Below are 16,644 nucleotides of genomic sequence, written 5' to 3' on the forward strand. Positions count from 1 at the left end.
CTTTGTTGGATCCAAATCCTCTTCCAAATTTAAAAGCTATGAGACATTTTACAGGACGGTTGAATAGCACTGAGTATGGAGGACAGGGAAGCTCGGGAAGGATCCTGTGTCCCCTTGTGTGGACTACAGGGTGAGCCAGGATCCACTTTCAAAATGGGGACAAGAGAAGGCACCTTCCCCGCCTGGCGCAGCAGGCTTCCCAGCATGGGCTGTGGGTCGGGCGGCGAGGCGGCGGCCCTTGCTCGACACATGACTGAACTTCCCGTGAGCCTGGCCTGCATGTTGGAAATTAGCTTTTAAATAGAGCTCATGGCAGAAGGGATGAAATTTGCAGCTTATTACTTTCATTTATCATTCTAAATAAAGCAAACATCCTTGTATCTGCATGTTTTACTGAAGGCAGCCAGGATAAACAGCACGCTTGGTAGGAACACATGTAAGGGAGAGATTTTTTGCGTTCTCCTGCACATTCAAGTCTGTGAGAGCAGACTTGGTTTTACCCGGTAGCAGCGTATAAGGCTGTAGAGAAGATAAATGCAGCAGAAACCCAACTGCACGCCCATTGATTTATAATTGAAAAACAACCATGTTTGATTTCTAGCTTCCTGTGGATCCACCAAGGAGAGTTTCCAAATTTAAACTGGGTCGCTAGCAGTAGGCTGTCGTGATATTTTATCTAGGGAGGGGGAATGGGAGGGGAGCACATGAGACTCTTAGCGTGGGTGCCACGGTGCCTTAGGAGTTTGCTGGATTCATCAATTATATATCAGCAGTCTGGTATTCAAACGCGGCGCTTCCAACCCACTGTCTCCTCGGCGCTGCTTGGTCCCAAGTCCAGGTCCTTCGGGCCAGATGACATTGCTGAGGCATGAGCCACAGCCGCCGAATGGCTACTGAGGGGCCTGGGGAGGAACCGGCTGAAACGGCTTCGTTCAGAGAGCTTAAAATGGCAGGTGGTTCTGCACGCACTAGCTTGTTAAATCTTACAAAAACAGGCTCTGCCTGGCGTACATAGGCCTGCTTTGGGCGGGCTCCAGAAATGCCATGATGATCGTGTTATTTTCTTTTGGTTTTGTGGAGTTTCTACTTTTGGTCCTTGGCAAAAGAGAGGGAGTGTTGTCCAATAAATATAGTACAGGGGGAAAAAACAGGCTGAGGTAAGACAGCGTGGCTCTGCCTGGAAGTGCCAGTGTGGTCATGGGATACTTTGCTTTGCATATGACTGTCAAGTGCTTTGGAAAGCCTCCTGAGAAGCTCAGGAGATGTTGGTCCTTGACATATAGATTGTGCTTGACTGACTCAATGAAGAAAAAGAACTCTTTGGGCTGCCCGGTCATCTGTAGATGCCTTTTAAAGAGAGCTCTGACGAGGTGATCTCAGGTGTCTTTGCAAACAGTAGGGTGCTGGCTCCTCAGCCATCCTCAGTGGGGCTCCACCTCACTCTTGGAAACCACTCCCGCCACTAACCTGAGACTTGCTTCTACGTCTTCTGCTTCAGCCAGGCTGACCTGCCTTGGGCCCTGGAGGGGTGGTGGTGTGAAGGGTTTGCTCTGCCTGTTGATAACCTCTTGATTTAATGAACCTCAGGGTGAACAAGGACAAGCTGGAATCCAGGGTCCTCCGGGGCCCCCTGGCCCACCAGGGCCTGCTGGACCAGCAGGACCTGAAGGAACCCCAGGACAGCCCGGGCCAATTGGGCCGCCTGTAAGTGCAGTAACAAAAAAGCTTTCTGCTTCCTCTTTTCATTGGGTGCGGACAGTTCCCTCCAGGCTTTGTTGCCTCTTCTGAAGCCAAGATAATCACAGACAGGAGATTTGCATGGGACGTGGATGTGTGGGGAGGAAGGAGTTCCCAGGAAGGAGGGGGAGCAGTAGGGAAGGCAGAGGTGTGCACCCTGCGCTGTTGCTATCTGGACACGCACGTGTGAGCGGGTGACACCAGGCCAATTTCCTTCTCCTCAGCCTCTGCAGACGGACGTGGGGTGGAAGTAACATGTGGGGTGTAATTGTCCTGTTTACAGCAGAAACCTGACTGATAAGAATCCCTGCGACCCCTTTGAAGTCCTGTTCCTGTCCTGTTCTTAGGCTGGTAGCAAGAAGCCAAGAAGGGCAAAATCAGAAGCACGATTTAAAATAATGCCATTGCTAAACGGCAGGGAACGGGGCAGAAAATCCTGTTAATGTGCCTCTCTTTTGCACCAGGGCAGAGCGGGAGAACCTGGGAAACCTGGCAAAGATGGAAAGGTGAGTACCGGAAACCAGCTCTGTTCTGAGAGCTATGGGAGAAACGTGGCACGCTGGCCCTGCAGCAAGAAAGGAATTTCCATTTCCAAGAGTTTTCAAGGCCTGCTAGCAGGACAAGCAGATCCCCTGAGGCAAGAGCACCTCTCCACGCAGGGTAAGAGGGGTCTGGTGTCCTGCCAGCATCCTCGTGTCTCTTTGAGGTTTGAGGAGCCAAAGATGTGCTGACTAAACATTTGAATTGCCACAAGCAGGAGACATCAAGGGTAGTACAGGCATCAGAGCAGATCTAGACTCGTTTTCTCCTGCCTGCTCACATCAGGAAGGCAGCTCCCGTATGGATATTTTGTTTATTTATATTTACATACACACATAATTCAAGATGTTTCATGGTTAATATCAGGTAAATTGTTTGGTTATTTCTCATTAAAAACCACAAGTGGTTTGTTTGTTAATATATTCTCCCCATTTAGCTTGTCAGAGGAAGCTGCAAATGCCTGATTTACTCTAGAGCTGCGCAGTGGGCTGGGAACAAGTTTCCCAAGCAAAGCCAGAAAAACAGAAAAGATTCTGGAGCACAGTGCGTAAGGCAAAGCAGCTTTTTGGTCTCCAGGTTCAGCGAGACCAGGCCTGAGGGGATGGAGTGCTGGGGGCATGAACTTATTTGGGTGTGTGGGTTAAGACAGCATTAATCTACATGAAGAATAGACCGGGGATGTTTGAGCTTCCCAGCACCAACCATCTCTGTAAGGTGGCATTTCAAACCAAAGAAGTCAGTATCTCCCATCACCCTGCGGTCTATGTAATGTTGTCTACATGTGCCAACTCCAGTGTCTGTTTTGATTTTATCTACAGGGCTTACCTGGGCCTCCTGGACCAAAGGTGAGACGTCTCGCCTCGCTCAGAGGGAGCAAAGTGGTAAACAGAGGTGGATGCTCTGGGCAAGGAGAGGCGTGTCCATTTTAGCGGGTGGAGGAGGGGAAAAGGAGGTTACATCAAACAGCTGAGAAAGATTTCTAACCCAGCTCAGGGTCTGGCCCGTGTGCTGACTCATGGGTTTTGTTCGGGCGACATGTCTGAGTTGCATCTTGACAACAAGGCACGGCCCATCAGCCCCTCTTGCAAAATTCTTTGCCACACACAGCTTTATTGGCTTCTTCCACTCTCAAAGCATTTACCAGCGCTTCAGGAACTGATTTTGCAATGCTATTGTTAACTCCACCACAGTTCCCCATTTATTCACTTGCCAAAATGTGAGCAAGGGGGTGGTTGTTGTTGTTTTTCAGCTGCAGCCACCCACCCCCATTTGTTTTTGAGATGTTTAGCCAGGGTGAGGAGATGGGAAAGGCAGAGCTGGAACACGGAGCCGGTGTGAGTTATGCAGCTGCTGGTGCATATTGCACCTTTCCTGCTGGGACTCAGTCTGCTGGTGACCCATGGGTTTTGAGGGCTTAGGGATTTGGAGTCACTCTGAGCAAAAGGTGAATTTTCTCCATGGAATGCCCTTCCATCCCAGCATCTCCCCAGGGAAAGGGCAGGGATTTGTCCTTCTCAGGCCAACCCTCACTTTCTTTTGTCTTTTTGCCTTTTGCAGGGAGACACTGGGATTCAGGGATACCCTGGCAGAAAGGTAAGAAGGGGATCTCCAATATTGTTGAATGATTTAAGGTGCACTGCCTTGTGTGATCATGGCTGCAAATCTGTGGACTCCTCTGGAGCCCTCTGCCAAGCTCTGCTCCCGCTGGACGCGGGGCTGCGACAGACCTGCAGATCCCCTGCTGTCACCTGTGGAAGGAGAGGTTGGATCCGGAGACATAGCTCTCCAGTAACTATGGTGAAGATGTCTACCTGCCGGTGTGCCTCTCTACACCCGCTTCCAGGCTGAAATACACCTCTTGTGCATCCAGACCTGAACAGGAGGCTGGAAGGAGCCAAATCCCTGGCTGCATATTGCTCTCTGGAATAAAGCAGGAAGGAGTGGATGCTGCTCCAGGTTAAAAGGCAATGCCCGAATGTCTTCAGAAGCAGCTAATTAGTGGCAGGGTTGTCACGCCCAGAGGGTGTAGAGACAGAAAGAGGGACAGGGGAAAGACACAAAGGAAGATCAAAGGGGAGAGAGGGAATCGAGAGATACTGCTAAGGAGATGTCAGCTGGAGAAGGGGAAGGCGAATGTTCCCAGGAGGCGGGAGTCCTGTGTCCCCTCTTATCTCCATGTTGCTTTATGGGTGCTCTGCGAGCAAAATGGCAAGACCTGAGAGCTTTTTAATTAGTTCTGTATAAACTGAGAAGTTTTTTTTATGTCAGGAAGGGGAAATTATAGCCCCTACGGACCACAGCCCACTCCTGCAGACAGACACAATTTATTGCCTCCTCTTCCAGTGAACCGTCGGTTTTTCCATTAAGAGCCCATCCTGTTGTGTGTGCGCTGGGCGGGCGGCTCTCAGCAGTGGTGAGAGGGTCTCTGCAACGACCTCACAGCGAGGGCCTCTCCTATGAGTTCCTCTTACATGAAATAACTTGTCTGGCTAATTTACTTACCAAGCAAAGAGCCTGCGCTGATCTCGGAGGAATGAGCCCAAGGTTATGACCTTTCTCTGGGAAAGGTGGAAGGAACGGATGAAAGTAGGGGAGAAAATCCTCCCTGGTGGGTGGGTCAGGGGAAAGGGAAAAGAGTGCGAAGAGTTGAGCAAAGGTGTTAGCTCTGATATAGGATTGTGGGACCGTTCCCTTCAATCCATACGTTTCGCACCCTGAATGTCTTTCCTGATGCTCAGTGCTCCTCTCCCAGAGAGACCCAGTTGGTAGGTTGGTGTGAGGTGGGCATCTCTGTGTGGGACATGCCTCTCACATCTTTGCTGGCCTTTCAGGCAACCCACAGGCTCCTTTTCTTGCTGCTCGCTGTGTTTGCTTCTTCCTCTGTTTTCTTTCCTCTCTTCCTCAGGGTGAGGTGGGCGAGTCAGGCCTGCCCGGTGCACATGGCCTCCCTGGAGCTACTGGCCCCAAGGTAACCCTTACACCGAGAGTCAATGGGGCCCTCTCCCAAGGGCAGATAAGTGGCACCCACGCCTAGAAATGTGCCAAAGGAATAGGGAGGGTCAGGGGCTGGAGGCAGTTCTCTAGAGCCTGGTGTAAGCCATGTAAACAGAAAACCTTGCTCCTGTGTAAAGGGCCTGGGCAATTTTTGGCCAGAGTGATTGCCTGCTGTCCTGAATCAGGGCCAGGTGCAGTCCTGCACAGGCCCGCGTTAAAGAATAAAATGGACCCGTCCTTTAGAGGCTTTTGCATTAAGGCTGGGAGAATGAGGATGCTCTGGTCCATGAAACGGTTTGCTAGTTTGTCCACACCCAAAACAGGTAGGAAAGCATCAGTATGGGCGACCTCCGGCATCCACTCCAGCGACGTAAACTGCCTTGCGTTCCCAGGGAGGGGTGGGCTGCAGCCACTGCTCAGGCTGGAACCATGTTACTATCAGGAGCCAGTTCTCTCTGGAGGCCTGGGCTTGCATTTATTGCACGCTCCCTCTTTCAGACACGTTCTCTTTGGCCCTCGCTGTTATGACTGTACTGCTTGCGCGATTTCTCTTTATGTTCACTGTCCCTCTCTCTGTTTCCTCTCTCTCTCCTCTGCTGGGCAGGGTGAAAAAGGGGATGCTGGCATAAAGGTAGGCATGAGAAATACGGCTTTCTACCACGGTAGATCACCTGGGGGATACTGCTCCTTGGGCTGGTGGGCTGTAAGAGGAAGTTGGGTCTGAGAGAGCTCTGTGGGGTGTTTAATGGAGTGCACATCTGTGCTCTGATGAACCGCAGGCAGACTCTCCAAGCTCAGGCAATCAAAGCAGCCTTTATCCATTTGGTGGAATTCGTTTCTTACCAAAGGCATTTCTCTGACTATGAAGCTTGTTAAGGATTTGTTACATCTCTCCATTTGATGGGCTAGGTTGGGGTTTCCTCATAAAATCTGGTTAGCTGACGCATCAAATCCACTCAAACTCTGCAACTCAGGCTGAGGTTTGGCAGCAGGCTTTTCTGTCTGTTTCTGGACACTTTTTACAGGCTCATATGGGTCTGTGCCCAGATGTTATCTATTTGACTGAAATTTACTGTACCCATATATTTAAAGTGTATTACTCAATGTTAGACTGTGCTTAAAACATTACAACATTGGCAAGTGTTCATGACAGTCGGAGCATACGGTGTCATGCCACACATTTTAAACATCATGAGAAAAGCCTGGTCCTGTAATCTTTTGAAAGGCGTTAGCAGTGACACATGCATCTCAAGTATTTAGCGTGCGGTATGCATCTCATTCATCGTGCAGCGTTTACACTTCCTATATTTTTTCCATCTGGGTGGATTACTATTTGAAGGGAGAAAAGGCCCCTTCAGAACTTAACATGGAGGTATTACACTGAGTTGAAATAAATGTTCTTTGGGAATGCAGGCTCTGGGTTAATAGTTGAATAGCACAGCAGCAATTCTCTTCCTACAAGAAAGCACCACCTCCTCAGGAGCACTGTGGTGCAGGTAAAGTCCAAAGGTTCCCCCGTGTCCATCTTCAGATCACTGCAATTCCATCAAGCACAAAGGAATCGCTTCCAGTTTGCGCCAGTGTAAATGAAGGTATAATTGCACCCAGAATGAATGTGTTTTGAGGGCTAGGAGTTTGTTTGCTGCTATCTCAACAGCCAGGTGCTTTCCTGTTAAGCTGAACTGGAGGACTGAAGTTGGAGCGTGGCCTGGGTGGGAAAAAAGGCTGGAAGAAGCTGTGCTCCAGCCCTGCTTATACACCATGTTTCATTTCTAGCAGACACCTCCTCTGCATCTACGTACAAGGACTAAGCAGCCCTTGATATGGGCTCTGCCAAAAGGGAAGTCTCCGAGTCTTCCAGTGATGGCTCAGGGTCATCCACAGGCGAGAGCCTGCCCTGCTCTGTGTTAGAGATCAATGGCTCAGGGTGACCCTGGAGACGTGCTTTCACTACTTGGGCCCTTGTTCATCCCACTTCGTACAGAGTGGAGAAGAAAGCAGCCTCTCCCCACCAAGTGACAGAGCACAACAAATGCTTCCCTAGCCGTTTTCTCCAGTGCCCACCATTTATACTTTAATCATATGCAACCTACATCTGTGTCCCATGAAGGTCACTGGACAACTAGTGAGTGTGATCACCTGGGTCTTCTGACTTGCTGCCCCCCAGCTTAGCCATCACATTCTGCTTTACTGATATTTTCTTTCTTTTTTTTTTTTTCCTGAAAGATCCTTAGGATGAGGCTTTATCTCATGCTCTGAGGAAAGAGCAGTAAAGAAAGTGGCCACAGTCTTGCTCAATAACTCCCTCATAATCTGCCTTTCATAGCAAGGAGGAAAAAAGCAAAGGGTCTCTATTTTAACTGGCAGCCAGGAGCCAGGATTGTTAACGAGCTGATGAGCCTGGGGCATGCTCTGTCATGATTGGCACTGAGTGGGTATAAAGCTGCTCATACCAGGTGTAGGGGAAGAAAGTGTGGGGGTTTTGCTTGTGCTGGAGATGTAGCCTCCTTCATCCAGCAAGAACAGGGAGCATGGAGGTGTTTCTGAAACCAGCATGAAGCTCAAGAGAACCGGGAGATGCTACTGACTGCCCTCCTGGAGCCCACTGGGGAGCTGAGCTAGGTGTTTTGCCTTTCCTGTCTGCCTTTGGTGATGTTTCCCAGCTTCTGGTGCGGCTGCACCATTCCAGTGTGGCTTCCGGTGGCTTTGCTGGGTTGGTGGCTATGGCAGCCTGTGCAGCCCTTCTCAGGTCCACAGGGCACTGGGGGATCACAAAGGGATCACCTGGGTGGGTATTTACTGTATTATAGTGGCTTTCAAATATATAAGGGTTTAAAGATGTTCTGTTTTCCTGCTTATTCTCTGCCCTTGGCTCTAGGGTTTCTTTCTGCTCTTAAATAGTGCAGAGTCATGTTTGTTGCTCCTGCTCTCCAATTAGCTCTAGCGCCCGTGTGATCCTGCCGATGCCGGGGGGCTGTGCGCAGAGCTGGGGCCGTCATCAGAAAATGCAGGGTAGGGTGGCTGCTCTGTAACTTGCCCCCTGTGAGGGGCTACCTTGCTCCCCCTCACTGAGGTGGCTTTGCTTTTGCAGGGCTAAATAATTAAACAGCTGGCAGTTTCTCCCAGGAAATTCTCTGGGATGGGGAATTACTTTCACATGCAGGGCTGCTCTGTGGGGGCAGCCTCTGCAAGTGGTGTGGAAATCGGAAAGCAGTGGCCTTCTCTTCTTGGTCTTATTTAAGAATAAAAACAGGGAGCACAGTTGGGAAAGAGGGAGTGAGAGTGGTCCTCACTTCTTCAGTACAAAGTATTCATAATTATTGCTTTTCTGGCTGAAAATACCCTAGTTAAGTATCCTGCATAGGGCAGAAGGTGCCTGCAGTGCCTGGTCTTGTATATTATGGTACTAGACAGTGTTTTACAAGACACAGTTCTGGTTGTCTTGTCTGGGTTGGGCTCATGATGTTTGGCTTTGGAGGAGCTTTCTGGAAAGCATTTACCACCAGAAAAAAAACCAAACTAACAATAAAAGGCAATGCTAGGACTGGCTAGGGCAGTCAGCTTGGTGAGAGTCAGGTAGGAAATGGGTTGTGCTCCATCTCACCCAGGAGGCTTTCTCCTCGCCTGTGCCCGGGGCGCTCCTCGCAGAGCCCTGGGAGGACTCATCTCCTGTCTCTTGCTCTTTCTCTCTGTTTCTTGCTCTGCTTCCAGGGGGAGAGAGGCATGCCAGGGCTGCCAGGAAGACATGGCACTAAGGTACCTTGTGAACGGTAGAGTGACGCTTGTCTGCCTGATCTCACCCGTACTGCTCGACTGTCCCTGATGCGCAAGCATCGCCTGGATTTGTGTGTGTGTCTGTTAGTCAATGACTCTCCTCAGCTGAATTCTTTCTGCTTCTAAATTGCAAAATGTGGGGCCTAATTTATGAAGGAGATAGTGGGGGAAGAAGTGTTTTACAAAGCAAATGGCATGCCCAGTCCGATGCTGTCTTGCACCATCAGGATCTTAATGCTTTACCCTAGTGAGAGCGGCCAGTTGCTGGTGTTTCTAGGGAATTGGCATTTTGTAAATTGGGAGTCCCAAGTGATGGCCGCAGCCTTCAGTGATGCGTGTTAGCCCGCTGCAGGGTTGTGCAAGTGGGAACCTGCAACCCGTTAGCAGGGGTTGTGCAAGTGGGAACCTGGACTAACGCAGCGATGAATCAGGGTCAGTGTGTGAGCAAGCCTGCATGTGTGTGCATTGCAGTTTTAGAATAAGTACTAGAAAATAACATCATCCGCATTTGCTGCCATTTAAGGGCCAAAGAGTGAGGAACAGGCATCCCAAATGCACAGTGAAAGCCTAACCCAAGCCACTTGCTGCACGTAATCCCTTTCATGACTCTAGTCCGTATTCACTAAAACCCACTGACCCCTGAGACGATCTGGAATGCTTTTTTTCCCCATTTATTGCATAGAATCCCTGATCTCCATCTTCTGTCCTTGTGTTTTTTAGCTTTGTCCCTGATTTCTGTTTCAGAAAGCTGAGAGGTATGATCCTGCTGCTCTCTGGCTCCCCACTCCTCCTTGTTTGAACTTTTCCAAGCTCTTTTCACTTTGAACTTGGCTCCCAGTCCTCCTCTCTGCCTCATGTGCTACACCCTGACCCCTCTCATTTCCCAACTTCTAACACGACTTCACCTCCTCCCCTCTCCGTAGACCTTTATCCCTCATATTTGCTTTTGTAACTGGACCTTTTCACCAGGACCTAACTCGTACTAACACAGGGCGTACAGAGATTTCAGAGCAGAGGGCTGATAGGTAAGAGCTGCTTTTTGCATCAGCGCTGTCGAGGGAAATGTGACTTGTCCCTGTGGGAGCAGCTGCCTCCCGGGGTTTCAAAGCACCTGTCTCGGATTGCGGGGGCAGGCTGGACTCCGTGGTCTCATGGTGGTGGCTTGCTCAGCGCTGCAGAATGACGCCTGAATTGCAGTGCTTGGAAGTTGTTTTTTTTTTTTTTTTTTTCCCCTTAAGGTGGCTGGCTTCAGAGCTCTCCTGAAAATGTTTTACTGCAGGGTTTGTCTTCTGTGATAAAAACAGAATGAGGGGAAATAGCAAGACGAAGGCTCTGGAGTATGAGCTGGCCTTTCTTGGGATGCTTGAGCAGATGTTCCTGGGATCAAGCGCTGAACTGAGTGCTTGGTCCTCAGTCTGTCTTTGTATTCCTCAGTTATTTGACACTGTTCTGCTTGTTGGCCTTTGCTTCACTTGCAGGACTCAAAACGAGGGGGTGGAAATCTGATTGTCTTGTCTGGGTTGTGCTCATGATGTCTGGCTTTGGAGGAGCTTTCTGGAAAGCAGAGCCACTGCCATAGGTGAACAACCTGCAGAGGGAAGGAAGATGTGTGCTGTGTGGTGTTACAGTATTACTTCTGAGTTTTGGAAAGGAAAAGATGTGGATTTTGCCTTTTTCATTCCGACTGGCTGATACTGTTTTGTTTTTAAAAGTTTGCATCTGATTCATTTCAAACAAGGTGTTCTTGTCTTTCCTCTCTCTGCCAGGGCGCTCCGGGGATGGCCACCGCAGGGATGAAGGTCAGTTTTACTCCCTCACTACAACGGCTTAAGTAGGTAGGGCAGGCTTAAGAGCAAGGGCTGGAGCTGGGAGCAAGGCACAGGAAAATGGTCGGACAGCTCCCACTAAAGGGGAATATCAGAACTGCGGAGTCGGGATGGCGCCGGAGCAGAGGGCCAGTGCAGATTTAGGAGGCTAGAAGTTACCGCGGGCATCCGAGATGTGCGAAGAGACAACGACCTGTGGTCCCAATCCCTCCAGCTGCTGAGCAAAAAGACAGAAATAAATAAGTTATCTTCAGGGCTGGTGGGGAGGGTTTTCCTCCTTCATGCCACACTGATCCTCCACCCTCAGCTGCAACAGCATCCTTGCTCTGCTCCTGTGAGCGCCGAGCTTGGAGTAGGCAAATTCCCTAATGCCAGCAGATGAGTCTTGTTGTCTTATGCTCTCTTGTATCTGGCAAACCTTCCCTTGAATGCTGCAGTTTTATAAAAGCCACTTGTCTGAGGCTTGCTGGCTTCTTACAGCAGCCTGGGAGCTGGCTAATGAAGATAAAACAAGCTCTAGGCACAAATACTAATATACATTTAAAGCATCCTCATGCCCTTATTTACAAGCCCAGGTCCTCCACAGGTGAATGTTCTTTCTTCCACTCTGATAGCTGTAGGAGGCTTTGTACTCTCTTCTCCTGGTTTTTCACTTTATTTTCCTGTCTCTTCCTCACCAGGGCGAGCCCGGGACTCCAGGAGAAAAGGTACTCTCAGAAGGCTTTGTTCTAAGCCTGCACTGCTGGTTTGTTTGTGTTTTTTTTTTTTTTTTTTTTTTTCTTCACCCCTCCCAAGGGAGCTGGGGAATGACTCTGTACTTCCTAGTGCCCAAATCCAGGCCCTAATGGCACCTGTCAGTGGAAGCAAAATGGTAATAAGCATTCAGTGATGCCAAGTGAGAGAGGGACCGTACTGCAAACAGATTCCCTCTCTCCTGCTCATGTTGATGGGAATACCCTCTAGCTGCCTTCCTCCTTTCCTCCCTACTCCTCAAAATATGCACAGCACACTTTGCTTAGCAAGTATATTCCCTCTCCCACTTCCCTTGTCCCCTTCTGCCTCCCAGTACTTCTGTGTCCACCAGAAGTCCTCCCATGTTACTGCAGGGGGTTGTTCTTCTGCAGTGCACCATCTGAGCTGCCCTGCACAGTCTCCCCTGTCTCAGTGTAGCGTGACCTGGTTTGAGTTCCCGCAGCGGGCGCGGTACAAAAATACCCCATCGCTCTCCATCGCTAAGCAGCCGGCTTGGTTTCTGAGCAGCTGGCTCCTCTTGTTTTGAGGCTCGTTGGGTTGTGTTACAGCATGCGACAGCCATGTAACAGACATGTTCTCTGTCTCTTTTTCTTCCCCACGAAGGGAGATCCTGGAGTCCCAGGGAGGATGGGCCCCCCAGGTTTGCCAGGGAAGAGGGGGCAGCGGGTAGGACATTGTGTGTTTGGGCTTGGTGTCCTGGCAGTGCTGTGCTGTGTTCCCTGCAAGCGGGAGCTGGCGGGAGCCCGCTTTGTGTTGCGTTGTCGTGCTTGCGGGGGATTATGTGTCCTTTTCTGGCTCTTGGCCCCCTCGGTGAAGTGCATTTGCGTGTTCCTGCTTGCAGGAGGTGAGGGGCTGGTGGCAGGCATGGCAGCATGAGATGCCTAGGATGTAGTCTTGTCCCGGGAACAATTAAGGACAGTGCTGCATCTTTTTGACTCCTGAAATAACACCCTGAACAGGGGTTCAGTTACCTGACCTCCCTTCTCAAGAAATCTGCTTCTTTACACCACTGTTCAGGCAGCACAGGATGTTTTCAGTAGCCTTTATGGGCATGTGTATTGAAAACTAGTCTTTGAATGAAAAGTAGGATACCAAAAGCAGAACAAAGGGATTCGGAGAGGCCTGGGCCAGGATTAGAGATTATATCCTTACAGTAACCCCAAAGGCCAAAACTTTTCTTTGGGCATGAGGTCCTGCAAATGTTTTCCTTCTGTCTGGGGAGAGGAACATTAATTTACAGCAGCAATGTGCATGCTCTGGTGGGGGTGGGGGGAAGCTGGGTGAGGGCCTTACAGGTGGCTGGAGGCCAAATTACTTTAGAGAAAGGGGTCACTGCACTCTAGAATTGCCTAAAAAAAAAAAAAAGATTGCTGCTAGCTAATTATTTTCCATGGGGTCACCAGTGCATGTCTGTTCCTAGAGCAATGATGCCTCTTGCATGTCAGATGTGTGCCCTTGAGCTCTGAGGAGACTGGTGTGCAGCACCAGCCTCTGCAGGCAACAGATTGGCACCGAGAGGAGCTCTTTGCTAGCCTTGCTGATCCGGTGTGCTGTTAGGCAGCTGCTGGGGGAAAGAGGTTTTGAATGTTCTTCATGATCTGTACAAGTTGTTAAGTCTTGGAGGTGTGAGGATTGCAGGTAACAACACACCTTTTTCTGATGATGCATTTGAAACATCTCTTTGTGGTAACAGAAACCTCTGTCTGTCCTGGCAAAATGCAGACTCCCAACAGGACCCTAACTGGAAACCATGGGTTTAGCAGCTGGGTGGCATGGGCTGAATAGAACATGACTTCAACATAAAGACCACCAATTGAGCTCCAGTATTCAAAAGATGACCCAGGTGTCATGGTGAACTAAGCAAAGTCACTTCACCAAGTGAATGCTGGACGCCCTCCATTGCTCACTGCCCTGTGGCATCCTCCGTACTCCAGGTGCCTCGTGCAGCTCAGCCTGCAGGCCTTGCTCTCCAAGCGTCTTTTTACACCACCATCTTTTGTCTTTGCCGTTTTTGCCGCTCTTGTTTTCACTGCTTTTTATGACCAGTGTGTGTCACAGAGCTTGGCTTCTAACTCTGAGACACTGCACTGCTTTGTTTTAAGAGCACGATGAGCCTGGGATTTGGAGTTAAGGAACAGCAGCAGGAAATGCCTCTTGGGAGAGGTGTGGGAATGCTGGTGGTGAGATCTTTGCCAAAATGAAGCGGTGTAATTCACAGTGTAACTGAGGTGTGAAAACTGGGATGGACTGGAGCAACAGATGGTTTCTGTGAAAAGAGCTGAACTCTATCAGGGCAGGGAGAAAGTCCTGCAATCCAAATAAAATTTGCCCTGGGCAATGATTTCTCTGGGTGTATGGAATGGGGAGAGCCTGTGCTGAAGGACTGACAGGGAAAGCAGAGCAGGATAAGGAAGATGCACAGGGAGATCCTGGATTTCCCACTCGCCTTCCTTTGGAGAGAAATGGCAGTGATGTGCCAAAAGGACAGGAGAAAATGTTCACCGTCCTGAGCAAGTGCTGCTGGGGAAGCCTTGTTTATGCCTAAAATAAAGTCCTCTGGGAAGGGAAAGAGGGTTTGAAACCAGGGACAGCTCATCCTTTGGCTGCTCCTCCAGGACGGAGAGCCTGCGGAGTCAGCCCCACCATGTCTGTTTTGCCAACAGGGTGAGAAGGGACGAACTGGTGAACCTGGGCTTCCTGGACTCCCTGGCATGAAGGTTTGTACCTTCTCTGCTTGCTTTTTTTTTTTTTTTTTTTTTCTTCCCAGGTGTAACTGTGGCATTTCAGCCTCCTTCCTGCTCCAACATCCACATGTGAGGAGGAGATGGGCTCTTTGGGAAATCACACCCTTCAAATCAGCCTTTCACAGGGTGCTTCCCCTTTGGGAAAGGGGACAGTGCACTGAATGACAGTAGCCATTTCGGGAAAGGATGAGGGTGTAATGGCCACTCGGTGCAAGAAAAGCTTTCCTGTTACTGCCCTTGTACCTGCTCTGTGCAAAGGATGTGGTCTGCAGGGCTGACTGGCTGATGACTACAGCTCCAGAGGGAGACATACCAAAAAAAGGTGTTGTCAGGTAGCATTATCGGCTCAATTTCAACAGTAGAAGAAAACAGTTGTGTTCCAGCTGGAGACTAGGAGATGAGGTGTGTCCACAGGCAGCTTTATATGGCCCCAAGGAATACGGGCCGAGCAGCAGCGCTGCTGCCAAAGGGAGGTGAACGAGCTGTGACTGCTGGCAGGGCTCTGGGTGCAGCCCCAGGCAGGACGATACTGGCTGGGTTCCCAGGCAGCTGATGGCTCTGGAGCAGTGATGTTTCTGGGATATCAAGAGGCCGGCTGATGGACCTTGTCTTGGGCCCTGTCTCTCTAAGCCTACAGTTTGGCAAGTGAATTTATGGAGATGGAGAGGCTGAACTGTGACACGTGGCTTGTTCTTCTTTGCAAATAGGGAGAGAAGGGAAATACTGAGAACGCCCTGGCAGGAGGTAGAGGGGAACCCGGCCCTCCAGGTCTGCCTGGGCCCCCTGGACCAAAGGTGAGTGTGGTTTTGGTTTTTTTTTTTTTTCCCCCCTCTGGTGAGTTGTGTGTTGTGAGGGATTGTGCCCAGCACGAGATGTGTGTAGGAAGGGGCAAAGGTTGCGTTCTCCTGTGCCCACCTCTGCTTACCTGCTGAAGGGATATCGGGCTCTGCAGAGTATTTCAGTTTTGTTGTTTTAAATGCTGAAGGTGAATGAACTGTGTTTCTGGGAGGAAAATACCCTCCTTGTGCTCTAATAGCTCCCATCTAGGCTCTGCGAGAATCCAGTCGCTCCATCAATGGCAGCCTCTAGCCTCTGTACCCGAGGCAGGGTGGACATGGGGACGCAGGACAGAGGCCTTCCAAGTCTCCTCTCCCCTTCTTCTACATCCTCAAGGGGAAACAGCAGTAAAATCCTGCCCCTTGGCAAAGGACACCAAGAACACTTAAATCTGATGTCCTGTCTCAGCTGTACTTGGAACAGCCCTCCTGTGTACTTACTTTGGGTCTGAACTGGGTGTTTTCCTTCACGCTCAATCTTCCCTCTGCGCTGGGTGGAAGAGAAGAGCACCTGGTGTGAAGTCATGGCAGGAGATTTGGGGTTACCTGAGGAGATGCGGGCACAGCAGGGGCACTTGGCTGGTGCAGTTCTTCCTCCTGGAAACGCAAATCCAGCAGTGGAGTCACACCCCTCCATGCGATACAAACCCATCCCTTTCCCTTTCTCTCGGGGAGAAGCTGGTGACACTGGCTGGCCTGGTGCTGCAGGGTCATGGGGGGAAGAGGTACAGGGTGCTTCACCACCCAGATCTGGATTCAGTGGCTGCAAATTTGTTCCTACATGTACAAAATTTAGCGGAAAAGGAGCATTTTAGAACTAAGCTGTCTAGTCCAAGACTGTTTCAGAGGCCTAGCAGTGAACAACGATTCCTGGAGTTCAAGCAAGTGAAGGGACGGACTTTGCTAACGGCGTGTTCTTCTTGTTACAGGGGGAACCTGGTTCACCGGGAGACCAGGGACCCATGGGCCCAAGGGTAGGTGTCCTTTCACTAACGCCCGAAGAGTTTTTTCCCTTCAAAATGTGCTTTTAAGAGCTTTGTTTAATAAAATAAGAACTGGAGGCTGATGAAACAGGCCCCCCTGAGCCCCCTTTTTTCAGGGTTCTGAGTACCCCACGGGAAGGGCGATCCCCAAGCCCTGGCTAAAGAGCTGGTATTTTGCAGGGCCCCAAAGGAGAGCCTGGAAAGGACGAAATGATGGACTATGACGGTAACATCAGTGAAGCTCTCCAGGTAAGCAGCTGCCTTCCTGTCCCGTGAGGTGACTGCTGGGTGTTTAACTGTTTCCCAGGGGATGCAGAAAACCGGGAACAATGTAGATCTGCTGCATCTTTGGCAGTAGCAGCAAAAGGAAGTACTTGGTTGTTCCTTAGTCCCTTTCAGCCCACAGCTCACAGCTGGTACATAATTGTGCACCTTGTTTAATTGATATATTAACTGT

General features: G+C 50.1%; 1 protein-coding gene across 8 annotated transcripts in view; it reads left to right on the forward strand.

Moving 5' to 3' along the window:
* Window positions 1-16,644, forward strand: part of COL13A1 (collagen type XIII alpha 1 chain) — a 57,242-nt gene that overhangs the window by 18,780 nt on the left and 21,818 nt on the right. For 6 of the 8 annotated variants that reach the window (XM_086751742.1, XM_086751744.1, XM_086751748.1 and 3 more), the window contains 11 exons: window positions 1,588-1,704; window positions 2,202-2,243; window positions 3,096-3,122; window positions 3,835-3,870; window positions 10,812-10,844; window positions 11,552-11,578; window positions 12,228-12,290; window positions 14,288-14,341; window positions 15,076-15,162; window positions 16,134-16,178; window positions 16,368-16,436. In XM_086751742.1, coding sequence (XP_086607868.1) covers window positions 1,588-1,704; window positions 2,202-2,243; window positions 3,096-3,122; window positions 3,835-3,870; window positions 10,812-10,844; window positions 11,552-11,578; window positions 12,228-12,290; window positions 14,288-14,341; window positions 15,076-15,162; window positions 16,134-16,178; window positions 16,368-16,436 — 600 coding nt within the window. The remainder of the gene's footprint in view (window positions 1-1,587; window positions 1,705-2,201; window positions 2,244-3,095; window positions 3,123-3,834; window positions 3,871-10,811; window positions 10,845-11,551; window positions 11,579-12,227; window positions 12,291-14,287; window positions 14,342-15,075; window positions 15,163-16,133; window positions 16,179-16,367; window positions 16,437-16,644) is intronic. The other 2 variants (XM_086751747.1, XM_086751750.1) reach the window with 1 other exon arrangement.

Source organism: Chlamydotis macqueenii, chromosome 7 (genome assembly GCF_036417535.1).
Source record: "Chlamydotis macqueenii isolate bChlMac1 chromosome 7, bChlMac1.mat, whole genome shotgun sequence".
Taxonomy (NCBI): domain Eukaryota; kingdom Metazoa; phylum Chordata; class Aves; order Otidiformes; family Otididae; genus Chlamydotis; species Chlamydotis macqueenii.